General features: G+C 43.9%; 1 protein-coding gene across 1 annotated transcript in view; it reads left to right on the top strand.

The window, feature by feature from the left end:
- Nucleotides 1-1,120: 1,120 nt before the first annotated feature.
- Nucleotides 1,121-27,682, top strand: part of frmpd1a (FERM and PDZ domain containing 1a) — a 72,865-nt gene continuing 46,303 nt past the window's right edge. Inside the window, exons 1-4 of the mRNA XM_078396774.1 lie at nucleotides 1,121-1,268; nucleotides 1,677-1,740; nucleotides 9,640-9,791; nucleotides 15,324-15,426. Of these exons, the coding sequence (XP_078252900.1) occupies nucleotides 1,121-1,268; nucleotides 1,677-1,740; nucleotides 9,640-9,791; nucleotides 15,324-15,426 (467 nt within the window). The remainder of the gene's footprint in view (nucleotides 1,269-1,676; nucleotides 1,741-9,639; nucleotides 9,792-15,323; nucleotides 15,427-27,682) is intronic.

Below are 27,682 nucleotides of genomic sequence, written 5' to 3'. Positions count from 1 at the left end.
AAAAATAATCTCACTGGGGTAGTTCTCCCCGAGAACCAAGTAATTGTGTTCAACAAGTAAAACATAGCATTTGCAGTAGAGGACACAAAGTGCTGGAGCAACTCAACAGGTCAGGCAGGCAGCATCTTCAGAGAACATGGATAGGTGACCTTTCGAGTCAGGGCCTTTCTTCAGTCAGAAAGAAAGCTGGCAGGACAAAGCCTGGCAGGTTGATATGGGAGACAGTTTTTTTTTGATAGTCAGATAGTTGGTCAAAGGCAGAGGAAAAGACAGAAGATGTGAATCAAAAGGATTGAAGAGTTGGAATTATAAAGGTAGAGGAAGGTATGTAGGTGGAAGGGAAAGGGGAGGGGAGAAATAGATGTGAATCCCTTTGGGGCACAGAAGAGGGGGGGAGAAAACAGGGGGGTTATTTGGGGGAAGAAAGGAGGATGGTTACGTAATCACCACAAATTGGAGAATTCAATGTTCATTTTGCTGAGTTGTAAGCTATCCAAGCAGAATATGAAGTGTTGTTCCTCCAGTTTGCGTGTGGCCTCACTTTGGCAATGGAGGAGGCCCAGGACAGAATGGTCAGTATGGGAATGGAAAGAGTTAAAATTGTTTAATTCAGAGATCCAGCAGGCCTTGGCCGATTAGGCGCAAATGGTTTAGGAAAATAACTGCAGATGCTGGTACAAATCGAAGGTATCACAAAATGCTGGAGTAACTCAGCAGGTCAGGCAGCATCTAGGAGAGAGGGAATGGGTGATGTTTCGGGTCGAGACCCTTCTTCAGGCTGATGTCAGGGGGGAGCGGGACAAAGAAAGGATATAGGTGGAGGCAGGAAGACAGTGGCAGAACTGGGAAGGGGGAGGGGGGAAAAAGAGAGAGACAGAGAAACTATCTAAAGTTGGAGAAGTCAATGTTCATATCATTGGGCTGCAAGCTGCCCAAGCGAAATATGAGGTGCTGTTCCTCCAATTTCCGGTGGGCCTCACTATGGCACTGGAGGAGGCCCATGACAGAAAGGTCAGACTGGGAGTGGGAGGGGAAGTTGAAGTGCTCAGCCACCGAGAGATCAGGTTGGTTAAGGCGGACTGAGCAAAGGTGTTGAGCGAAATAAGGCGGACTGAGCGAAATGGTTGGTGAAATGTTTGCTGAGTCTACGTTTGGTCTAACCGATGTACAGGAGGTCACATCGGGAATACCGGATGCAATAGAGGTTAGAGGAGGTGTATGGGGACCTCTGCCACACCTGGAAGGATTGCTGGGGTCTCTGAATGGAGGTGAGAGAGGATGTATAAGGACGGGTGTTACATCTCCTGAGGTGAAAGCACCTGGAGAGGGGGTAATTTGGTGAAAAGGGATGAGTGAACCAATGAGTTGTGGAGGGTGCAGTCTCTGCGAAAGATGGAAAGGGCTGTCGATGTCTCTCATTTTGGGATCACGTTGGAGGTGATGGAAATGTTGGAGGATGATATGTTGGATGTGGAAAGAGCCTATTGATGTTTTCCAGTGATGCTGTCTGACCCATTAAGTTATTCCAGCACTTGGTGTCTTCTTTTTTAAACCAGCATCTGTAGTTCCTTGTTTTTACAAAGCACTTGCTATGCTGGTTCTGCCCTGTTTATAATGAATGCAGATACTAAGATGATTATAAATAGTGGATTAAGACCGATATCATTCTTCTGCAGCTAAATGGAAGACCCAGAGGACAACATGGTTCAAGTTCGCAAATCCCATAAAGTGGAACAAATGGTATTAAAGTGGCTTCGCCGCACACGAGATAGTTCACAGAGGTGAGAGATTTGTTTTGTTAAAATCTGGCTGCTTGCTTGTTGGTCTATTTCTAGAATGGATGTAAATCTGCAGCCACATTTTATGCTTTAACTCATTATCCATTAAGTTAACATGTATGAACGTTGTTATTAGTGTGTTCTACATATGTGATGCAGTTTACTAAGTGGGTACCTTAATTATTCTTTGAAGGAATCTTTTTTTTTTGTTGCTTGTTCCCACTTATGGATGCATTCATTTACAGGGCCTGTCGATAAAGCTGTGTGATTGGTGGAACCTCATCTGAAGTTCATAAAACTCAAAAGATTTCTCGGTGTGCATTAATGTCCTTCCTCAATAGGATACCAGATGTTATTTTACCTCTGGGTTTAGGATCTCCAATGTATATTGGAGGCAAAATGGGCACCTACCTACCATCTGCATGAAATCAGATTCAGGTTCAGATGATTTAGTTTATTGTTATCCACACCTCGGCGCAATGAAATTCCAAGTTTACATGAAGCTCACAGAATACACAGTAGACATGCAGTAATGATAACTACAACAATAAATACAATGACACATGCAAAACAGTGGGTTGGTGCAAGATTGTAGTGTGGATCTGAGTAGTGCAAAAAAATACGAACAAACAATAGCGGAATAATCGAATGAGATTGGTTAAGAGTAAGAGTATGTGGAAGCACCACCGGCAATTGGGTGTGAAAGAGGTGATTGGCGCAGGCATCTGCTAGCAGTGGAGAAGCAGCTGCTCTTAAGTCTGGAAGTCTGGGCTTTCAAGCTCCTAAATCTTCTCCCAGAAGGAAGAAGAGAGAAAAGGGATTGGCCAAAGTGTCAGGCATCCATGAAGATACTTCCAGCCTTCCTGATGCAATGCACAATGAAGATGGATAGGATGGAAGGAAGTGATGAGCCTGTGATGAGTTGGCTGTGTTCACCATTCTCTATAGATTCACCTCCTCTCAGGAAGTCAAGAGCAGAGCGGTTGCCCTACTAGGCTGAGAGGTATGCTATCTGAATACTTTCTTTTGTACATCTGTGGAAGTTTGAAAGAATTGTTGTGGACTAGCTGAATCTTTTCTGATGCCTTAGAAAGTAAATATGCTGAAGGGCTTTCTTGATCATCGCATCAGTGTGAGGGCATCACGTTAGATTCTATTACTTATCCACTGTGCCACACTTCATTTCAACCAATCAATATTGCTCATATCTAATGTCACTCAAATAAACTGCTGGATTCTTGACCAAGTAGCTTTATGGGAATATCTCATGAGGCAGAATGTGGCTATTAAAAAACAAGATTCTGTCAGTTGTGACCAAGATTAGTAAGTTAAACAAAAGGATATGAACAAAGCATGATTGCGAATGTGACTGAAAAAGGAAACAGAAAATCAAAATGTATGACAAACACACAATGTTACTCTCAAGATTTCACATTTGTCTCATGGCTATAAAATGTAGCTGATAACTGGAAATTATTAGCCTCATTTGGGAAAGAAAGATCACTTTGAAAGGATTTAAGCAGTGGAATATTAGAAAAGATTATGCGAGTAGAACACAACTTTGGGAAAACAACAGTAACTGTGATTGGAAACAGCTGAGAATGCCTGAGAAGAGGCTTTAGAGATAAAGGTGGCTGACGCACTGATGTGATCAAATTCAAAACCTGAGTATTGTGTTGATGACATTAAGTAAGGGGGGGTGTGTGCAGGAATGTACACATTTTAAAGTCCATTTACTTTTTTTATTGATATACATGTTCCTTGATGTGATATCTATGGGGAGAAAGCAGGAACGGGGTACTGACTTTGGGTGATCAGTCATGATCATATTGAATAGCGGCGCTGGCTTGAAGGGCCGAATAGCCTACTCCTGCACCTATTTTCTATGTTTCTATATTGCTATCTTTCTTGCTACTAATGAAGATGGGAACATAGTGAATCAGATACACTTATTCTGAGTCCTGATGGTTCACACTGTCCAGAACCTGCTCAGCAACTTTGTTTTTTAAACACTGCATCTCATTACAACATGTTTTTAAAATTCTACTGCCCATTGTAGCTGTTACTGGCAAGGCAGGCATTGAAGAAAGCCAATGGAATGTTGGCCTTCATAACAAGAGGAGTTGAGTATAGGAGCAAAGAGGTCCTTCTACAGTTGTACCGGGCCCTGGTGAGACCGCACCTGGAGTACTGTGTGCAGTTTTGGTCTCCAAATTTGAGGAAGGATATTCTTGCTATTGAGGGCGTGCAGCGTAGGTTCACTAAGTTAATTCCCGGAATGGCGGGACTGTCGTATGTTGAAAGGCTGGAGCAATTAGGCTTGTATACACTGGAATTTAGAAGGATGAGGGGGGATCTTATTGAAACATATAAGATAATTAGGGGATTGGACACATTAGAGGTAGGAAACATGTTCCCAATGTTGGGGGAGTCCAGAACAAGGGGCCACAGTTTAAGAATAAGGGGTAGGCCATTTAGAACGGAGATGAGGAAGAACTTTTTCAGTCAGAGAGTTGTGAAGGTGTGGAATTCTCTGCCTCAGAAGGCAGTGGAGGCCAGTTTGTTGGATGCTTTCAAGAGAGAGCTGGATAGAGCTCTTAAGGATAGCGGAGTGAGGGGGTATGGGGAGAAGGCAGGAACGGGGTACTGATTGAGAGTGATCAGCCATGATCGCATTGAATGGCGGTGCTGGCTCGAAGGGCTGAATGGCCTACTCCTGCACCTATTGTCTATTGTCTATTGTCTATTGTCTATTGATTGCTCATCTCTAAGTGCTCACGAGAAGGTGGTGGTGAGGAACCACAACACAATTTATAAATGGTATATACTGGGGCAACTGTGTGCTAATGGTGAAGGGAATGAATGTTTTGAGTGGGTGATGGTATTCTAATCAAGTAACTGCTTTGACCTCGATGGTCTTGCCCCTTGATTACTCGACACTTTCTGTAATATTGTTCATGAAGACCACTGCCACTTTTTGTAACATAAGAAATAAAACCTTTTGTAAAGCACTGAGCACTTTCAGCTATTGCAGGTTTGATTCCCTCCTGTCTATAATAAAACAATAATGATGGTCCTTTGTGAAATCTGTAAAAGCATCTATGAATTATTTATCTGCAGAACGAGCCAATTTAGAACTCCTTGTCAAGACACAAAGCTCTCCTGACAGACTGATGTCAGATTAAATTTAACCTAACAAAACAATGACTCCTCCATTCGGATTCTTTGCTGCAATCCAGGCTCTTCTGTGGTAAATATTTGTGGAATTTCTGTAGCTTGATTGAAAATCTGCAGACACAGCAGGATCAGTGAACAGGGTCAGAAGATAAGCCTGCGAAACACCTCTGAGCAAGATTTGTTAGCCAGAAACATTAGTAGTGGTGAGGATATGTGTGGGGTCTCTATTAAGGTATATAAACCAAACATAGAAACATAGAAAATAGGTGCAGGAGTAGGCCATTCAGCCCTTCGAGCCAGCATCACCATTCAATATGATCATGGCTGATCGTCCAGAATCAGTAACCCGTTCCGGCTTTTTCCCCATATCCCCTGATTCCTTAAGCCCTCAGAGCTAAATCTAACTCGCTCTTGAAAACATCCAGTGAATTGGCCTCCATTGCCTTCTGTGGTACAGAATTCCGTAGATTCACAACTCTGTGCTGTGGGTAAAAAAGGTTTTCCTCATCTCAGTCCTAAATGGCCTACCCCTTATTCTTAAACTGTAACCCCTTGTTCTGGACTCCCCCAACATCGGGAACATTCTTCCTGCATCTAGCCTGTCCAATCCCTTAAGATTTTTATGTTTCTATGAGATCCCCTCTCATCCTTTCAAAATTCCAGTGAATATAAGCCCAGTCGATCCATTCTTTCATCATATGTCAGTACCACCATCCCAGGAATTAACCTGATCAACCTACTCCCTCAATAACAAGAATATCCTTCCTCAAATTCGGAGATCAAAACTGCACACAATACTCCAGGCGTGGTCTCACCAGGACCCTGTACAACTGCAGTAGGACCTCCGTGTTTCTATACACAAATCCTCTCGCAATGAAGGCCAACATGCCATTTGGTTTCTTCACTGCCTGCTGTACCTGCCTGCTTACTTTCAGTGACTGATGTACAAGCACACCCAGGTCTCGTTGCACCACCCCTTTTCCTAATCTGACACCATTCAGATAATAATCTGCCGTCTTGTTCTTACTACCAAAATGGATTTATCCACATTATACTGAATCGGCCATGCTTCTGCCCACTCACCCAACCTATCCAAGTCACCCTGCAGCCTCATAGCATCCTCCTCGCAGCTCACACTGCCACCCAGCTTTGTGGTCATCTACAAACTTCGAGATGTTACATTTAATTCCTTTGTCTAAATCATAAATACATATTGTAAATAACTGGGGTCCCAGCACTGAGCCTTGCGGCACTCCACTAGTCACTGCCTGCCATTCTGAAAAGGACCCGTTAATTCATACTCTTTGCTTCCTGTCTGCCAACCAGTTCTCTATCCATGTCAATACCCTACCCCCAATACCATGTGCTCTAATTTTGCACACTAATCTCTTGTGTAGTATTTTGTCAAAGGGCTTTATGATAGTCCAGATATACCACATCCACTAGCTCTCCCTTATCCACACTATGGAAGTGGCGGCGCCTAACGGCTGCGACTCGCTAGCAGTCTGTTCGTCTTTTTTCCTTTTTTTTTTTGTTGTGTGTCGGTGTTGGGATGGTTTTTGTATTTTTTTGGTTGTGTATGTGTGGGGGGTGGTGGTGTGGGTGGGGGGGGGTGGGGGAAACTTTTCTCTTCCTCACGGCGCGGGGTGCGGCTCGGCCGCGGGGTCTAACATCGCCCGGTGCGGCTCGGCCGCTGGACTTTACATCGCCCGGTGCGGCTTGGCCACTGGACTTAACAGTGCCCGGTGCGGCTCGGCCGCGGGATTTTTCATCGCCCGGTGCGGCTTGGCCGCGGGACTTTACAGCGCTGGTGCGGCTCGGCCGCTGGACTTAACAGTGCCCGGTGCAGCTCGGCTGCGGGGCCTAACATCGCCCGGTGCGGCTCGGCCGCGCGACTTTACATCGCCCGGTGCAGCTCGGCCGCGGGACTTTTCATCGCTGGTGCGGCTCGGCCACGGGACTTAACATCGCCCGGTGCGGCTCGGCCGCGGGGCTTTACATCGCTGGTGCGGCTCGGCCGCGGGACTTTTCATCGCTGGTGCGGCTTGGCCGCGGGACTTAACATCGCCCGGTGCGGCTCGGCCACGGGACTTAGCTGCGCAAGGCTCGGTCGCGGGGCCTTCCATCGCCCGGCTCGGCCGCGAGATGTTTCAACGCCCGGTGCGACTCGGCTGCGGGGACTTCCATCCCCTTGTGGGGACTGTGCGGGTCGGTCGGGGACGAGCTGTCTGTCCGTGGGCGTGGGGAAGAGAGTGGAAGTTTTGTTGCCTCCATCACAGTGAGGGGGTGTTTGGAGTCACTGTGATGGACGTTTGTGTTGGGGTTATGTGTCTTGTGTTCTTTTTTGTATGACTGCTATGTAGTTTCGTTCGGTACCTTGGTACCGAATGACAAATAAAGCTCTGTTATCTGTTATGCTGTTATCCTCAAAAGATTCCAGATCAGTCAAGCATTATTTTCCCCTCATAAATCCATGCTGACTTTGACCGATCCTGTCACTGCTTTCCAAATGCGCTGCTATAACATCTTTAATAATCAACTCAAGCATCTTCCCCACTACTGATGTCTGGCTAACTGGTCTATAATTCCCTGTTTTCTCTCTCCCTCCTTTCTTTAAAAAGTGGGGTTACATTAGCTAACCTCCAGTCCTCAGGAACTGATCCAGAGTCTATAGAACATTGCAAACTGATCACCAATGCATCCACAATTTCTAGGGCCACCTCCTTGATTACTCTGGGATGCAGACCATCAGGCCCTGGGGATTGATCTGCCTTCGGTCCCGACAGTTTACCCAACATCTTTTCCAGACTAATGTGGATTTCCGTCAGTTCCTCCCTCCCACTCGATCCTCGACCCCCTAGTATTTCTGGAAGATTGTTTGTGTCTTCCTTAGTGAAGACAGAACCAAAGTACTTGTTTAACTGGTTTGGCGTTTCCTTGTTTCCCATTCTAAATTCACCTGTTTCTAACTGTAAGGAACCTACATTTGTCTTCACCAATCTTTTCCTCTTCACATATCTATAGAATCTATAGTATATTAAATATAGAAACAAGGAACTACAGTTGCTGGTTTACAAAAAAGACACAAGTGCTTAAGTTGGTCCTGATGCATCTCTGGAGAACATGGGTAGGTGACGTTTCGGATCGGGGCCCTTCTTACGTTACGATACGATACAATACGATAGAAGTTTATTTATCCCAAGAAGGAAATTGGTCTGCCAACAGTCAAGAAACACGACAAGATACATGAAACATGAAATTAAAGTGATGAGTGGAAAGTCCAGGATTGAGGATGTGCAAAGATTAGGGGGTGGGGGGGGGGGGGGGGGGGGAGGGGGAGGGGGAAGGGGAAGGGGAAGGGGAGTCCACGACAAAAGGTGGGGGAGTTGTACAGTTTGATAGCCACAGGGAAAAAGGAAGAAAGGTGGAAGAGGGGGCAGGACAATGCCTGGCAGGTAATAGGTGAATACAGGTGAGGGGGTGGGGCATTTAAAGACAGGTGATTGGACAAAGGCCAGAGATTAAAAAACAGGAGGTGTGAGGGTGTGAATGTTACTATATTTGACTACATGCGCATTCCTCATGGTCATGCTTTCCAGCTCCTTTTTAAATGCAACATAGCAGTCTGATCCTACCTGAAGCAATTTCAGGTCCTTTATCTCTGATTCAAATTGCCAAGAGAAAACTGACAACAAGATTTCAGAGTGCTCACCATTATCCTAAAATCCCTCCATAATCAATTCCCTATTCCAATTCGCATTGGAGCGTGTCCATTTGCACTTACGGTTTTCATTAATAATTAACCCATCACTGTCCATCACTGAAATGAAAGGGAGTGTCAGGGCATCTTTCTGAATGGGAAGGCAGAGCAGAGCTGGCTATGGAAGCATTTAGTAAAAGCACTGTGAAAGTGCATAAACAAGAATCGCTGAGGTAACAGATTCCCTCTGTACTTTTATAAAATTCAAATGGAATTAAAGCGATTTTCAATTTTATTCAGTTTCTTTATTAAAAGATATTACTGGGTTAAGCCTGTCAACATGGAAGTACTTGCTATTTGTGGTAACAACCATACAGTGAAACAAGAAATATAATGTTAAAATTAGGGACAGGATTTTTGGAGGGAAACACATTTTTCATAAAGGGAAGAGGAAATCTGGAACTCATCCTCTCAAAAGAGTGTGGCAGCTCTGACAATTGAAACTATCAAGAGTGAAGTGCAGAGATTTATTTTGATTATGAATATCTAAAGGGGTAAATGGTAGAATGAAAAGGCAGGCGAAAGCCAAAGAGTTGAGTAGCCTCCTCCTCACCTTCCCATTCATTCCTGTTTCTGGAGATATTTTGAGGGGGATCTGGAAAATGGTGTGATGGCTGAAATGCAGTATTGTGGATGCAGCCTTATATTCTGCTAGTCTCACAAAACAGGCAGAGATTATTCTGGAGCCATTAGCATCTATTCTACTAACTCTCTGAGAGGTTCCTGTGTCTTTGACATTTCTCAGCAGTCCTTTTAGGAATTCTGCATCCACCAGCGGGTTCCCTCTCCCTCAGGTATAAAGGACCCATGCTAGACCTCCACTGAGGAATTTATTAATCCTACGGAAGAAAAAAATTGGGTATTTGTTTAAAATGTTATTCAAAATACTTGCTAAATGAGATCATGGTTTGTTTCTGATTTAAGGAATCGAGCTGCTGCTGATGAAGTGTCTGCTAATATAAATCAGCTAGATGCCTCGTTAACAGTGACAGTAAAGATTAACAAAGATCCACTGCTGGATTACGGATTTCTTCTATCAAAAGATACGCCAACATATGTGAAGTCTGTCAGTGCAGGTAATTATCTCGAAGAGCAGGAAAGAAGAGGATGGATCAAGAAAACAACTGCAGAAAGATTGGGATGAGGATTTACTTAGTTAATGTCTGATATGTCTCCAATGATCCCTATAATTTCCCATAGCCCTACATCGCTATTCCTCCAGTACCTACACAGATGTCCAACAACACTTTTCAATCTTTGCTGTTATGGCATCATTTTGTCTTGGTTAATAAAAACAAAATGGGCAATAAAAAAAACAACCTTTTTCATCCTATGCCTGATTTTTCTTTCTACTAGAGTCAAAGCAAAGACTCCAAGCAATGTTGCCCATTTTGTATTGAATTTCAAATTTATAACAATATCGAAGGGTACAATCACTCCCTTGTTTATGCTGGCTCACTGAACAACTCCAACAATCCCATTGTCCCACTTATTATCCTCCCAAATATCATCATGAACACCCTCCTGATTCTCAAACCACCCTCTTCCATTGGAGGCAATCTACAGCAGCCAATAATGGTACTAAATATGGCACCATTGGGATATGGGAAGAAACTGTAGCATTCAGGGGAAACTTGAAAGGAATGTGCAAACTCCAAATAGGCAGCACCGGCAAACAGAATCCAACCAGGGCTGGTGGAGCTGTGGCACAGCTGTGGCACAGCTGCACTACCTCCTGCTTCACAGAGCGTATTGAGCAGGGAGGAACGTAAATTGGTGTCCACTGTGCCCATTGAAGCAGTGTAAGCCCAAATCCTAGATAGACTTTTCAGGAGAGAGGTTAGGAAACACAGCTGCACTCAGGACAAAGAAACTTGGAACTCACCTGCAAATGGCAAGTGATGCTTGGTCAATTGCTGATTTGAAATCTGAAAACAATAGATTATTTTTAGACAAAGGCATTAGGGATATGGTGCAAAGACTGATATGAGGACAAACACATCAAACACATCAAACCTCTCCTTCGACAAACACATCAAACACATCACAAAAACAGCCTTCTTCCACCTCAAAAACATTGCCCGTCTCCGTCCATCCCTCTCCTCCACAGCTGCAGAAACCCTCATCCACGCCTTCATCACCTCCCGTCTGGACTACTGCAACAGCCTCCTCTATGGCGCACCCTCAAAAATCATCAATAAACTTCAATACATTCAAAACTCCGCTGCCCGTCTACTCACACACACCTCGATCCGTGACCATATCACCCCCGTCCTTTATAAACTCCACTGGCTCCCCATCCCCCAGAGAATCCAGTACAAAATCCTCCTCATAACCTACAAAGCCCTCCATAACCTGGCCCCATCCTACCTGACCGACCTCCTCCACAGGCACACTCCCACCTGCACCCTCCGCTCTGCCGCTGCCAATCTCCTATCCCCCCACATCCGGACTAAACTCAGATCCTGGGGGGACAGGGCTTTCTCCATCGCTGCTCCCACCCTATGGAACTCACTACCCCAAACCGTTAGAGACTCCCCCACACTCACCACATTCAAAACATCGCTGAAGTCTCACCTGTTCAGTACTGCCTTCAACCACTGAAGGTCACCTCACCTACTGTCTCCTTTCTCTGTTCATTTATTTATTTACTTATTTATCTATTTATTAATTTCCCTATGTTCTCAAAATCTCTGTAAAGCGTCTTTGAGTATATGAAAAGCGCTATATAAATAAAATGTATTATTATTATTATTATTATTAATTCCAAAATAGTCTAAATCAAGGTGAAGATGGAACAGCCTCAAGTGGCTTTGTGGCCTTCTCTTATTCTTCTATCCCATGCGGGGCAAAACTGCTGCAACACTCGCCCCTGCTGGTCTGACGCTTTCCCGGAGCGTATGGTCATGGGAATTGGATCGGTTTAAATGCAATAAGATGGGTTCCAAAGTAGCTGCTGAACCCATGAAAAATGGAGCACCTTGCAGACCATAGCTTGGGGAATCTTGCACACATCGGAAGATGTGATAGGGAGAATACTTTGTTATACACCCACTGTTAGGAGTAGGATCACATTTGCAGATCACTGCCACCTCCAGTCTGGGCTCCTCCAGCTCCCCAATCAGTTTTAACAAGGGTCAGTGCCAGAGACTAGTATCCTTGACTTCAATTGTCTGCAAACTCCTTGAACATATTATTCATGGCCGTGTTATGAGGCATTTTGAAATACACAATATACTAGCTGACCAGCAGCATGGATTCTGCAAAGGCAGGTCATGCGAGACCCAGCTCTCTGTCCCGGTTAATGATCTGCAAACAATCCTGGATAACAGGGCAGGCTGATCTTATTATAATGGACTTTAGCAAGGCCTTCGACACTGTTCCCCACCGTAGGTTTATGGCTAAGCTACGCCACGTTGGCATCCGAAACAACATCTACTCCTGGATTGATTCATTCCTCATCAAACGACATCAAAAGGTTGTAGTAGATGGTGAGTCATCACAACAATCTCCAGTTGAGTCCGGCGTGCCACAGGGAATGATGTTGGGGCCCTTGCTGTTCTTGATCTACATCAACGATCTGCCTGACAACCTGTCTTCGAGAGTGAGACTCTTCGCAGAGGACTGTATTGTGTATCGAGAGATCAAAGCTGCTGAAGGTTCTTCAAAATGACATAAACAATCTTTGTAATTGAGAAACCATTTGGCAAATGGGTTTCAATTACACCAAATGCTTTTCCATGAGAGTTACTCATAGTCAAGCCGATCATAAACCGGTACAAGATGGGAGACAAGCTGCTTAAAGAAGTTGATCACCATCCATACCTGGGAGTTGAGCTCACATCTGGCCTAGCCTGGAACAGACACATAAACCAGATTGCCACAAAAGCAAACAGAACTTTGGGCCTTCTCCAGAGAAATTTATCTGGTTGTGAAAAACCAACAAAGGAGCTAGCGTACAAAACACTTGTCTGCCCACTGATGGAATATTGCCAGACAATATGGGACCCTCACCAGAAAAATAACATTGACACCCTTGACAAGGTTCAGAGGCGTGCAGCATGGTTTGTTTGTGACGACTACTCAAGACAGTCAAGCATCTCCGATATGTTAAATCGCCTTGGCTGGGAGTCTCTGGAGTCAAGGTGCACCAAAGCCCGCTTATGTACTGTCTACAAAGAGGCTCATGGCATCATCCCCAGTAACATATCTCACTTTATTCAATCCAATACCCAGAAATTTACAAGACCGTCCTCAGGTCAATTCATTTATACTAGAATTAGAGCAAACAAAAATAGCTACCTACAGTCACTATATCCATGGATTATCCCAGAATGGAACATCCTTTCCGACATCACCAGATGTGCATCAACCTTGTCACTCTTCAAGTCACAGCTCGACAACTTGGACATGGATCATCTCACCAAACTTACCCACATAAAAAATCTAAATAACATTTTTGCAACCAGTACCCTCGCGAGCGAAACCTGCATGAGGTAGCCCAGCTGTTAGCAGTTGTGCAATAGAAAACAGAAACAGAAACAGTGAAGTACGTGGCCAAGATTCAGGTGCCAGTGCTGGATGAGCTGCCTCTGGGGTCATCATGTCATGTCTACCCTGGTCCCAAGACAGCGCTTATTGCACCAGAGACCCGGTTTTGATCCCGACTACGGGTGCTGTCTGTACGGAGTTTGTATGTTCTCCCTGTGACCTGTATGGGTTTCTCAGAGATCTTCGGTTTCCTCCCACACTCCAAGGACGTACAAGATTGTAGATTAATTGGCTTGGTATAAATGTTTTAAAAAATTGTCGCTCGTGTGTGTAGGATAGTGTTAATGTGCAAGGATCACTGGTCGGTGCAGACTTCAGTGGACCGAAGGGCCTGTTTCCATGCTGTATCTCTAAACTAAACTAGTGTGAACCTTTGTTTCCTTCTGCCTTTGGCTCTGACTGCACTTCTCCTCTCACACTCGGTGTCAGGAGTTAGTGTGCGGAGGGTTCCTTGGAACAACACTCCCTCATTACTTCAGCCAAATCCAAAAACAAAAGCTATTTGCGATTCACCAGCAGAAATGCGCAGTGTTTTACTGCTGCCTCTGTCTCAGGGCTCATATTAAGTATCATCAAATGGAATATTCATCTGCCAAGAGTTAACCAAATCCTTTTAGGAGCTCTATCATTTGTGGCTAATTTATTTCTGTACAAAAGCTGTTATTGTGTCTGATTCCCATAACACAAGACCCTAAAACAAACAAGCTTAGAATTGACTGATTTGGATGGGATCTGAACCAGTGAAAGAACTTGCCGATCCTATATCTTGAGAGAAGTCAGGAGTGTTTAATTGTCACTTAGACTAACAATGGAGCAATGAAATTCTTACTTGCAGCAGCTTAACAGTTCCGTAAGTGCAATATGCAAAGATAATATAATCATTGAAAAATAAAAAAATAATAACCATAACACTAGTGTGAAAAACCAAAGTCCATAGTGCAACCAATGACACAGTCCATAGAAGTTAATATTTACTGAGGTTAGTGTGTAATGTTCAAGATGGCTGATGGCTGCAGGGGACAAACTAGTCTTCAACCTGGTGGTCATGGTTTTCAGGGTCCTGTTTCTTCTTCCTGATGATATGAGCGAGATGACAGCATGACCTTGGTGGTGTGGGTCCGATGATATTGGCTGTGTTTATGAGACAGTATCACCAATAGATCTCTTGAATGGTGTGGATGTCAATACTTGTGATGGACCAGGTAGTGTCTACCACTCGCCGTAATCTCCTTCTAATTACCTGACTGTGGCCTGTGGCAAGGAGAGTATTTAATGGAGTATTTAACAGAAATTCCCTGTAACTTTATGTCTGTCAAAAGATGCTGAATGAACAATTGGCTAAATTCTTGATGGATGCTCTGGGCTTCTGGCACCGTTCCAAAGCAGTGATGACCACCCTTCAGGTTTCCTTTTTGATTCTCTTGTGATTGTACCATGTATCGATATTTTTCCAGACAGAACAAACACTTCAACTCAAAGTGAAAATCAAAAATTCAAAAGCAAAGCTGCAGATGTTGGAAATCTAAAACAAAAACAGAAAATGCTGGAAACAATCAGCAAGTAGAGCAGCATCTGTGGCAAGAAAAAAGGGACCTTGTGTCTTTGACCTGAAACATTTATTCTGATGCTCGAGTGGGCTTGTTGGGTGTTTCCAGCATTTTCAGTTTCTGCTGAATCCCATTGTATTTTATTTACACACATGGTTGTAGACAACGTAATAAAGGCTCTCCCGGGATTACAAAAGACTTGTTTTATGGAAGTATGTATTTACGCAAATTCTCCCATACATTTTTAAAGCATGTTTCCATTTAGTAATAGTAATGAAATGTTTCATAATTTTCATTAACGACTGGATGCAGCATATATTCCACTAGTTTAATTATGGGCAGAATTAGGGTGATTATTCCATCAAATAAAACATTTGTAGCAAGTCCATGTAAAACATCTCATCCTACCTTGACCTGCTGTGCATTTCCAGCACTTCCTTTTTATTTTTCTTCCATCACGTATAACTAATGTTACATCCAGCAATTTGAATGTCTTTTTTTTCTCTTTAGGTGGACCAGGAGAGGGAAAACTGTTCCCAGGAGATCAGGTTATAAAGATTAACAATATGCCTCTGGACTCTATTTCCCAAGAAGATATAGACAATATTATCAGGTGATGAACCTTTTCATATATTCAGTAAGTAGAAAGATTCTTAATTTACCAACGACTGAATCATTGGCAACCCCACCAGAGAAACGTGAAAGACCTTTAGCTTGACTCTGTTTAATAACTGTTCTTGTTAAACACCTTAGGACATTTTACTTTGGTCTATGCATATTTTATAGATGCGTGTATTGTTTTTGTTTGCTTTGAGCTCATAAATGGAACCATTTTGATTAAGGAATGCAAAGAACTGCCTATTTAAAGACGTTGTAATAGGAATTGTACAACCTCACTTTCTAGCCCCGCTTCCTAACCACTCTGGAATGGCTTGGTCAGCCATTACTGGAGTTAGTTATGGGTCATCCCCATTGTTTTAGGTGAGGAGCAACAAATAGACCAGAACAGGAAAGGACACGTCTCTTTTTTTAAGGATATTAGTGAACCAGACAGGCTTTCATACTAAATTGGTTGTCTCAAGGTCATCTTTATTGATATTGGAATTATCTATTTGAATTTAAATACTGCAGCTGCTGTGATGAGATTTGAACTTGTGTCCCCAGATCAATAGCACAGGCCTCTGGATAGTATCTAAACCACTAACATAAAACACTGGAAGTTCTCAGCTAGTCAGGAAAGGTGTTAACACTTCAGGGCATCACACTGGGAATAGTTGGAGATTAAACAAGATGAATAGAAATATGAGAGGGAGGAGAGAACAAAAGGGAAGGTCTGTGAGTGGATGGAAAGAGGAGAGACAAAAACTCAAAAAGGTTGATGGTGCACATAACTGAAGCCAAGAGAAGGTGTAAATTCAGAACGATTATCTGAAATTCTCAAAGGAATTTGGAAGGAATGGATGTGATCTAGAATTAAAAATTCTCCTTATCTGAAATGTTCAACTTAATATTGAGTCTTCAAGGCTGGACTGTACATGGCTTGAAGGTAAGGTTTTGCAACAGAATATGCTGAAAATACTTAGCAAATTAGGCCATGATTTTGGAGCTAGACTCAGATCATTTAACTTCAAGAAATCATTTCAGTAATTTACTCAGTCCCTAACAACAGTCTCTAGTATCAGTGAATTATATTTACAAACCACATCACAGATACACTATTATATAGCCTGAATTGTCTAAATACATGATAAATTGCTGCATTATATACACAATTAATTTCTCCACTATGCACATAGCTGACTCACCCAGTACGAGCCCATTGCATTTGCCATTATATGCATTGTATAAATATTGTGTGCACATTAGTCTAGAACTTGTTGAGAATTGCTCCCAGTTCAGTACTGAACTGCTGAATTGCCACCAAACACTTGGTCCTGAACTTATTGGCTGCAATCTCCTGCCATTTTGCTGATTGCACTTTGACATTGGACAGTTTGTGGACTCCAATGGGAAATGTACGGTCTGCATTTTGCCAGCATTTACCCTGAGAAACCCACTTGTAAAATCTGGTTAGACCAGTATGTCCATTCCTTTCAATGGGAGATAGGCTGTGATGAACAAAGGCAAGTGCAAGATACAGGTAATTTAGTATTTTTAATTGTTTGTTGAAATAAATACTTCAAATAGTTAAATGTGTTTTAATACATTTAACGTTAAAATAAATTAAAAAGTTTAAATATTAAAATTAATTAATTGTTTAATTGATTTTTAAAAAAAAGCCTGGTAATGAATGCCAGAGGCATTCAGAATATCCATAGAGTTTCACAAGTTTAACTGGTCACCTGGGCTTCAGTAAATGAAAAATCAAAAAAAGCACATGTTGGAAATCTAAAATAATAACAGAAGACGATGGAACTACTTAGCCGGTCAGGCTGCATCGGTGGGACAAAAGAGTTGATGTTTTAGGTGAGTTCTGAGAAAGGATCTTTGTCCTGAAACGTCACCTCTGTTTCTCTTGCCACAGATGTGACCTGACCTACAGACTAGTTCCAGCATTTTCTATTTTTATTTTAGGACCTGAGGTTACTCTGCTCTGTCAGAAATGGAATAAGATTTTACAACAATTTTATGGGTGGGGTTTATCTTCTTGTCAGCTGGTATTGTTGAAAGTTCAAACAAACTTTTAAACTTTTCCATTAAACACACATCCCTGTGCTGCACTGAATACACACTTTCATTATTCCATTGCACACCCACATATCCTCTATCACAATTTAGTGTGAATACTACTACATTGCAATTTAATTTCTCCATTTAATATACACTTAAATAAAGCAATGTGTTCATAACTCAGGGCATGTACAAGAGGGTGGGTGCCCTTTTAGAAGGTGGCAAACGGAAATTCTTGTTCATTCTGCTCAGCAAATAAATTATGTGTACTATGCTTTTCATACACAATGTTGAATAGCCAAATACACACACACACACAATGGAATATTTTATGTGGAATCAAGTACTTCGCATCATAAAAAGTGAAATGGTGTAGCTTTTCAGAGTGGAGTTATCTATTATTATACACAGTCTAAATATCTACTACTTAAACAGTTCCCAGTTTCATGTGAGGTTTTGTGCTTTATTACAAGTGCAATGCCCCATTGCAGGTACATACTAGAAATCTATTCCAGGCATTCCATTCTAGTCAAGCCCAGTACTTCACAGATATAGTCTAATATTCCATGACACCCATAGCCCAGTACCTTATTACAGATACAAACCAGTTTTACATTACAGGCACAGTTTAGTACTTATTTGGACAAGCAACTGAAGACACTATTAAATCCATGGCTGAATATACCCAAATCTCCACAGCCAAGTTCTCTGCCCTTTGCAGAGTACCCCACTTGATTACACGTACCACCAAATACGGTTGATCCCTGTATTGCAGTTGTTCAGATTACAGAAATTCACCTTAACAGAATTCACAAATTGCTACCCAAAAGATTGAAACACAGAATTAATCTCCTCACTCTCACAAAATTTATGTGAAAAAAGTAAGTAAATAAACTACATCTACTATAAACCCACTGACTCGCACAGTTATCTGGACTACACTTCTTCCCACCCTGTCTCCTGCAAAAAGTCTATCCCCTACTCCCAATTCCTCCGTCCACGCCGCATCTGCGCCCGGGATGAGGTGTTTCACACTAGGCCATCAGAGATGTCCTCATTCTTCAGGAAACGGGGCTTCCCCTCTTCCATTATAGATGAGGCTCTCACTAGGGTCTCTTCTACATCCCGCAGCTCCGCTCTTGCTCCCCCTCCCCCCATTCGTTACAAGGACAGAATCCCCCTCATTCTCACCTTCCACCCCACCAGCCAGCGTATCCAACAAATCATCCGCCAACATTTCCGTCACCTACAACGGGACCCCACCACTAGCCACATCTTCCCATCCCCTCCCCTTTCTGCGTTCCGCAGAGATCGTTCCCTCCGTAACTCCATGGTCCACTCTTCCCTTCCTACCCAAACCACTCCATCCCCGGGCACTTTCCCCTGCAACCGCAGGAGATGCAGCACCTGTCCCTTTACCTCCCCCCTCAACTCCATCCAAGGACCCAAACAGTCTTTCCAGGTGAGACAGCGGTTCACCTGCACCTCCTCCAACCTCATCTATTGCATCCGCTGCTCTAGATGTCAACTTCTTTACATCGGCGAAACCAAACGCAGGCTCGGCGATCGTTTCGCTCAACACCTTCGCTCAGTCCGCCTTAACCAACCTGATCTCCCGGTGGCTGAGCAACTCCCCCTCCCACTCCTAGTCTGACCTTTCTGTCATGGGCCTCCTCCAGTGCCATAGTGAAGCCCACCGGAAATTGGAGGAACAGCACCTCATATTTCGCTTGGACAGCCTGCAGCCCAGTGGTATGAACATTGACTTCTCCAACTTTAGATAGTTCCTCTGTCTTTCTCTTCCCCTCCCCCTTCCCAGTTCTCCCTCTATCTTCCTGTCTCCACCTATATCCTTCCTTTGTCCCGCCCCCCTGACATCAGTCTGAAGAAGGATGTCAACCCGAAACATCACCCATTCCTTCTCTCCTGAGATGCTGTCTGACCTGCTGAGTTACTCCAGCATTTTGAGAATAAGTAAATAAACACCTTCTTTTTCAACTTGAATTTCTTCCCACATGTGCAGATGATGTGGCTTCGTGTTATGAAAATTGAGATATGGATAGTTTACTAGGAACATAAACTGCACCCTCCCCCGCCCTTTAGGTGAGGGTTGCGTGTACGTGCATAGACACTGTCAAGGGTACGATTGAAGCGCACAAAGTCATACAAGGCTGACTGGGTAGATTCAGGGATGGCTGTGTTGTCTAGAACTGGGGGTGACAGTCTCCCAATAAGTGGACCTCATTTACAATTGAGTTGAGGAGGAATTTCTTCATCCAGAGGGTGGTGAGCTTTTGAATTCTCTACTCAAGAGGCAGTGGAGGTTCAATTGCAGAAGATGATTAAGACAGGGATTGATACCATTTTGAATATTTACAAAATCAAGGCTAATAGAATTAGTGCAGATATGTGGTATTAAAATAAAAGATAACCTTACTGAATGGCTTGTGACTGCTTCTATTTCTACATTCTTAAGTTCATTGCACAAATATTTTAATTTCTCCATTACAAAGATAGAGTTGCTTTACAAATTACCCATTGTAATTTCTCCATTACACAAAAACACACACATTGCACATACAGTGAAGTTCCTAATTACAAAATCTTTTTAATTTTTCCATGCCACGTAACATTCGAGTTCTCCATGAAACACAATGACGAATTCTCAATGATATATGATTTTCCTTACATCTGTCTGTCTGTCTGTCTGTCTGTCTGTCTGTCTGTCTGTCTGTCTGTCTGTCTGTCTGTCTGTCTGTCTGTCTGTCTGTCTGTCTGTCTGTCTGTGTCTGTCTGTGTCTGTGTCTGTCTGTCTGTCTGTCTGTCTGTCTGTCTGTCTGTCTGTCTGTCTGTCTGTCTGTCTGTCTGTCTGTCTGTCTGTCTATCTATCTATCTATCTATCTATCTCTGGAGTAACTCAGCAGGTCAGGCAGCATCTCGGGAGAGAAGGAATGGGTGACGTTTCGGGTCGAGACCCTTCTTCAGACTGATGTCGGGGGTGGGACAAAGGAAGGATATAGGTGGAGACAGGAAGATAGAGGGAGATCTGGGAAGGAGGAGGGGAAGGGAGGGACAGAGGAGCTATCTGAAGTTGGAGAAGTCGACGTTCATACCACCGGGCTGCAAACTGCCCAGGTGCTGCTCCTCCAATTTCCGGCGGGCCTCACTATGGCACTGGAGGAGGCCCATGACAGAGAGGTCAGACTGGGAATGGGAGGGGGAGTTAAAGTGCTGGGCCACCAGGAGATCAGTTGCGTTAATGCGGACCGAGCGCAGGTGTTCAGCGAAGCGATCGCCGAGCCTGCGCTTGGTTTCGCCGATATAAATAAGTTGACATCTAGAGCAGCGGATGCAATAGATGAGGTTGGAGGAGGTGCAGGTGAACCTCTGTCTCACCTGGAAAGACTGATTGGGTCCTTTGATGGAGTTGAGGGGGGAGGTAAAGGGACAGGTGTTGCATCTCGTGCGGTTGCAAGGGAAAGTGCCCGGGGTTGGGGTGGTTTGGGTAGGAAGGGATGAGTGGACCAGGGAGTTATGGAGGGAACGGTCTCTGCGGAACGCAGAGAGGGGAGGGGATGGAAAGATATGGCCAGTGGTGGGGTCCCGTTGTAGGTGACGGAAATGTTGGTGGATGATATGTTGGATCCGCTGGCTGGTGGGGTGGAAGGTGAGAACGAGGGGGATCCTGTCCTTGTTGCGAGTGGGGGGAGGGGGAGCAAGAGCGGAGCTGCGGGATGTAGAAGAGACCCTAGTGAGAGCCTCATCTATAATGGAGGAGGGGAAGCTCCGTTTTCTGAAGAACGAGGACATCTCGGAAGCCCTAGTCTGAAACACCTCATCCCGGGCGCAGATGAGATGAACAATCCCTGTTCCAGACGTACACTGGCCCCATCCCCGAACTCTACCTCCGCTACATCGACGACTGCATTGGTGCTACCTCTTGCACCCATGCAGAACTCACTGACTTCATACACTTCACCTCCAATTTCCATCCTGCCCTTAAATATACCTAGACTATCTCTGACATCTCCCTCCCGTTTCTGGACCTCACCATCTCCATCACAGGAGACAGACTAGTGACGGACATTTACTACAAGCCCACCGACTTAGACGAAGGGATTAAAAGTACCATTAGCAAATTTGCAGATGATACTAAGTTGGGGGGTAGTGTGAATTGTGAGGAAGATGCAATAAGGCTGCAGGGTGACCTGGACAGGTTGTGTGAGTGGGCGGATACATGGCAGATGCAGTTTAATGTAGATAAGTGTGAGGTTATTCACTTTGGAAGTAAGAATAGAAAGGCAGATTATTATCTGAATGGTGTCAAGTTAGGAGGAGGGGGGGTTCAACGAGATCTGGGTGTCCTAGTGCATCAGTCAATGAAAGGAAGCATGCAGGTTCAGCAGGCAGTGAAGAAAGCCAATGGAATGTTGGCCTTCGTAACAAGAGGAGTTGAGTATAGGAGCAAAGAGGTCCTTCTACAGTTGTACCGGGCCCTGGTGAGACCGCACCTGGAGTACTGTGTGCAGTTTTGGTCTCCAAATTTGAGGAAGGATATTCTTGCTATGGAGGGCGTGCAGCGTAGGTTCACTAGATTAATTCCCGGAATGGCGGGACTGTCGTATGTTGAAAGGCTGGAGCGATTGGGCTTGTATACACTGGAATTTAGAAGGATGAGGGGGGATCTTATTGAAACATATAAGATAATTAGGGGATTGGACACATTAGAGGCAGATAACATGTTCCCAATGTTGGGGGAGTCCAGAACAAGGGGCCACAGTTTGAGAATAAGGGGTAGGCCATTTAGAACGGAGATGAGGAAGAACTTTTTCAGTCAGAGGGTGGTGAAGGTGTGGAATTCTCTGCCTCAGAAGGCAGTGGAGGCCAGTTCGTTGGATGCTTTCAAGAGAGAGCTGGATAGAGCTCTTAAGGATAGCGGAGTGAGGGGGTATGGGGAGAAGGCAGGAACGGGGTACTGATTGATAGTGATCAGCCATGATCGCATTGAATGGCGGTGCTGGCTCGAAGGGCTGAATGGCCTACTCCTGCACCTATTGTCTATTGTCTATTGTCTATTGACTCGCACAGCTATCTGGACTACACTTCTTCCCACCCGGTCCCCTGCAAAAAGTCTATCCCCTATTCCCAATTCCTCCGTCTACGCCGCATCTGCGCCCGGGATGAGGTGTTTCAGACTAGGGCTTCCGAGATGTCCTCGTTCTTCAACACGTCGCTGCTGCTGCTGCTTCCGCCGCTGCTGCTGCTGCCGCTGCTGCTGCTGCTGCGTCCCCAGTCCCTGCCACCCTCAAAACGCTCCCTTCTCCTCACACACAGGTGTTCTTCTCTTCATCCATTACTTGCCCTCAGGTAGGCGTCTCTCCACCGTCCACGCCGAGGGGGAGGAGCCTCATCCCTCCTTCAATCCACAAAATAACACTCCCACACTCCCTCACCTTTTCTGACACCGCCCCCTTTTTTTTGTTGCCCATTAAACATCATCACTGTCTTTTTACAGGGGGGAGGGGAGTAACCCGCCAGCAGCTGCGGCACCCATGGCAACGGCGCTGTAGGCCGCAGGCTCCGGGTTAACACTGACTCACCCGAGGAGCTTTCCTCTCATCTCCCTTTCCCATCGCATCCCCTGAGGCCGTTCCGCCCCTCCCTCCATCCATCCCCTCCATCCCCTCCCCTCCCCTACCTGCGGAAGCTGGTGTACTTGTTGTACACGGCCGTGCATCCATAGGCTGCACAACTGGTCGGCATTATCTTTAAAAATACCAAATCCCCCCCCCAAAACCTCCTACACAAAATAAAGCCAAGTTTCCATCACGCATTTGTAACGCCTCTGGTGCCTTTTTCCTTCTCCCATTCGTTTCTCAATCTCTCTCTCTCTTGCTTTCCTTCCCCCCACTGGACCTCCTTTACTGATGGCGGGTTGGTGAGTAGAGACCTTGCTGTGGATGGGTGGGGAAAGTGGGACATTCACGTTTAAGTGCGTGGCGTGAGCAGGGACATCTTTCCCCTCTCCTCTCCATGGGCAAACGCCATATTCCAGCTCAAGGTAGGGTGACGTTTGTTTTACCTTGAATACAACACAAAAGTGCTGGGGCAACTCAGTGGGAAGTTGGGAAGGAATTCCCTCCAAAGATGCTGCCTAAACCACATAGTTCGTCCAGCACTTTTAAGCTCAACTCAAAATTTCCAACATCTGCAGTTCCCTGTGTTTGTCTCTCTCTGTTTTTCTTTTAACCTTGGCTGTACTTAGGCAGGAGAGTGCGAAGGATGTAAGATAAATTGCATCTTGTTCTCATTGGAGGCCCGAACACTTGTTTGTACAGAACAATTAAAAAATAATAATTTGGTATCTCCTGCCTACTCTACAATTCAATGATAGATCAGCCATGATATTATCTCTTTACAACTCGCTCTCACTAACCCTATATCGTTTCATTTGCTCCAAGTTAAATTTTGCAAGTGCTGAATTCTGTTCACGAACTTAAAATGTAGTGGCCAGTTGGAGTCACAAGAGACTGTGGGTAGTGTAATAACACTATTGTAGGAATTCAGCATCCGTGGCACCTCATCAGGACTGATTGGCTAGCTTTTTTTGTGCTACATGTGTTCTTTGCAGAAATTATGTATTTGCATTCTTGGGCACCTGTTCATCTATACATTTGTAACATTGGGCAGTTTTTCAAAATTATTTTTGTTGGGATTGAGAATGTTCTGAGATTTGGTTTGTTTAAAAAAGTACTGATGCAAACTGATGAAAATGCTCCCTTGAGACACCACCTGATAATTGCCACACTTTGGGAGGGTTTGGTGGTATTAGATTAAACCTTTATTACAATATTAAAAGTATAAACAATAATAAGTGTAATCTTATAAGAGTGGTATTCTTTAAAAAACCTTTTCAGTTATTCAAAGTTCAATAGTTAGCAAAAAATATAATTTAAATATATTTTTAAAAATCAAAATTAAACGCAAACCAAATTTTAACTTTTAGTATAAATGTCTATTCAAATGTTTCTGGTTTTATTTATTTCCTTTTTTTCATTCTACTCCTTCCCTTGTTATCACCTATCCTTGTGCTTTAACTCTTTTCTATATTTCTTAAATTCATTACTTTTAACAAAAATCTTAATTTCACTGACTAAACAACTGACAAAACCTCCGTTGTTCTCAAGGCAGACAACTGCACATTTCCACTGTCATAAAGAGAAATAAGTGCTTACTGACATCATCCACAGAGATAAAATGCTATCAAAAGATACGTCCAATATTCTTTGCTCTTCCATGACAGAGTAGATAGCTTCTCTTTGTTAGTTCTTCAATCAGTTTTAATGCTGAATATAGATAATATCTAAAGTTTCAGGAATACACCGAAACAACTACCTACTATAGTCCCAAATCATCGTTAGCATTTTATGCCACTCCAAGGTCATATTTCCTTCCTGGTTTATTTACCGGCACTGAACAGAATAATCTAGAAGAGAGTGCACGCATTAACTTTAGAGTTGTATCCTTGATGTTATGGCAAAAATCCATTTGACCTTTTTATATATTTTGCCTTTCCACAAAGGGTTCTTCAGTTAGATTCTTGCTCGTCCATAGTTCTTGTCTTCTTGGAAAAAAAAATCTGTGGTGTTTAATTAGAATCCAAAATGGATGACTCCACATTCAATGCTGAACTCCATTGTCATCGTTTTCATCACTCCCAATTTGTTAATCCGTTTCTCAATTTTCTGTTTCTATCTAAACTATTTACTGCATGAGGGTGTTGATCTGAAAAGTCACCTATCCATATTCTCTTGAGATGCTTGACTCACTGGGTTACTTCAGCATTTTTAAAAAATCTTTCTTTGGTAAATCAGCATCTGCAGTTACTTGTTATTACACTATTTACTGTTAGCAATGTCATTAAAAGATTTTACTGGTTTGGGAACTATCCAAGTCTGCAAGAAATTGCAGTGAGGTGGGGATATAGCCCAGTCCGACACGCAAACCAGGCTTTCCGCCTCTGACTCCATGTGCACTTCACGCAACCTCTGAAAAGCAGCCAACGTAATCAGAGACTTGTCTCACCCTGCTCATTCCTTCTTCTCCCTGCTCTTTTTGGGCAGATCCCCATCTGTTATCAGGATTCTGAATAGTCCTTCCATAAGCTAGGGCACTGTCCGATTCACCTCTACTACTTGAGATGTGACCTCTACTACTTGAGACTGCTTCTCCATCACGTAAAAGGGCCAGTATCCTTCGATTCATCGAGACCACATGATGGACACATTCTTCCTTCCTTCAAAGACATATATAACATATAACAACTACAGCATGGAAACAGGCCTGTCCGGCCCTACCAGTCCACGCCGACCATTCTCCCTGACCTAGTCTCATCTACCTGCACTCAGACCATAACCCTCCAATCCCCTCCTATCCATATACCTATCCAATTTACTCTTAAATAATAAAATCGAGCCAGCCTCCACCACTTCCACCGGAAGTCCATTCCATACAGCCACAACCCTCTGAGTAAAGAAGTTCCCCCTCATGTTACCCCTAAACCTTTGTCCCTCAATTCTGAAGCTATGTCCCCTTGTTGGAATCTTCCCCACTCTCAAAGGGAAAAGCCTACCCACGTCAACTCTGTCCGTCCCTCTCAAAATTTTAAAAACCTCTATCAAGTCCCCCCTCAACCTTCTACGCTCCAAAGAATAAAGACCCAACCTGTTCAACCTCTCTCTATAGCCTAAGTGCTGAAACCCAGGCAACATTCTAGTAAATCTCCTCTGTACCCTCTCCATTTTGTCGACATCCTTCCTATAATTTGGCGACCAGAACTGCACACCATACTCCAGATTCGGCCTCACCAATGCCCTGTACAATTTCAACATTACATCCCAACTTCTATACTCGATGCTCTGATTTATAAAGGCAAGCATACCAAACGCCTTCTTCACCACCCTATCCACATGAGATTCCACCTTCAGGGAACAATGCACAGTTATTCCCAGATCCCTCTGTTCCACTGCATTCCTCAATTCCCTACCATTTACCCTGTACGTCCTATTTTGATTTGTCCTACCAAAATGCAGCACCTCACACTTATCAGCATTAAACTCCATCTGCCATCTTTCAGCCCACCCTTCCAAAAGGCCCAAGTCTCTCTGTAGACTTTGAAAATCTACCTCACTATCAACTACTCCACCTATCTTAGTATCATCTGCATATTTACTAATCCAATTTGCCACACCATCATCCAGATCATTAATGTAAATGACAAACAACAGTGGACCCAACACAGATCCTTGGGGCACTCCACTAGACACTGGCCTCCAACCTGACATACAATTGTCAACCGTTACCCTCTGGTATCTCCCATTCAGCCATTGTTGAATCCATCTTGCAACCTCACTATTAATACCCAACGATTTAACCTTCTTAATCAAGACGTCTGCATAGAAAGAGGTTTGTTGCAAACTAACGACCATTGGCAACAGACGATGGAAGATGCTGAACGGACAAGACTCCCCGAAGCAATGAGAGATTTGTTTGTTTTGCTGACGATTGCTGAGATCAACACTTCTCGACAATTATGGGATCGCTTCAAGAATTCAATGTCTGAAGATTACCTTCAAAGAGAACGGAGAACAATCGATGATCCAAATATCATGATTGATGAGAGACATCATGATCAGGCTCTGTTGTATATTCAAGATATGCTTGTGAATTACAACAAGACACTGGGATACTTTCGTGCCACTACCAAGACATGGAAGGATGAACCTTGATGGTGACAATCCAGAATTGCTGAGTGAACTGCAGTACAATAGACCTGAACAACAGTGATTTGTTGAAGAGAAGGAGCCTCTGCTGAATGCTGAGCAAAGAGCAGTGTATGACCATGTGTGCAGCTGCTTGGAAAGGAATGTTCCTTCAATGTTTTTCATTGATACAACAGCAGGAAAGGGCAAAACAATTCTCACCAATTTGATCCTCTCCATAGTTCGAGGTCAAGTTGATGTTGCTTTTGCTGTAGCATCCTCTGGTACAGCAGCTACATTGATGCCTGGTGGAAGAACTGCACATTCTCGATTCAAGATACCCATCGAAGTGACCGATAATACCATGTGCAACATTGAGAAGAACTCCAACATGGTTCATTTGTTCAGGAGTGTGAGACTGATAGTTCGGGATGAGTG

Source organism: Rhinoraja longicauda, chromosome 3, assembly GCF_053455715.1.
Source record: "Rhinoraja longicauda isolate Sanriku21f chromosome 3, sRhiLon1.1, whole genome shotgun sequence".
NCBI classification, from domain to species: Eukaryota; Metazoa; Chordata; class Chondrichthyes; order Rajiformes; family Arhynchobatidae; genus Rhinoraja; species Rhinoraja longicauda.
This window is presented reverse-complemented; position numbering and strand designations above follow the sequence as displayed.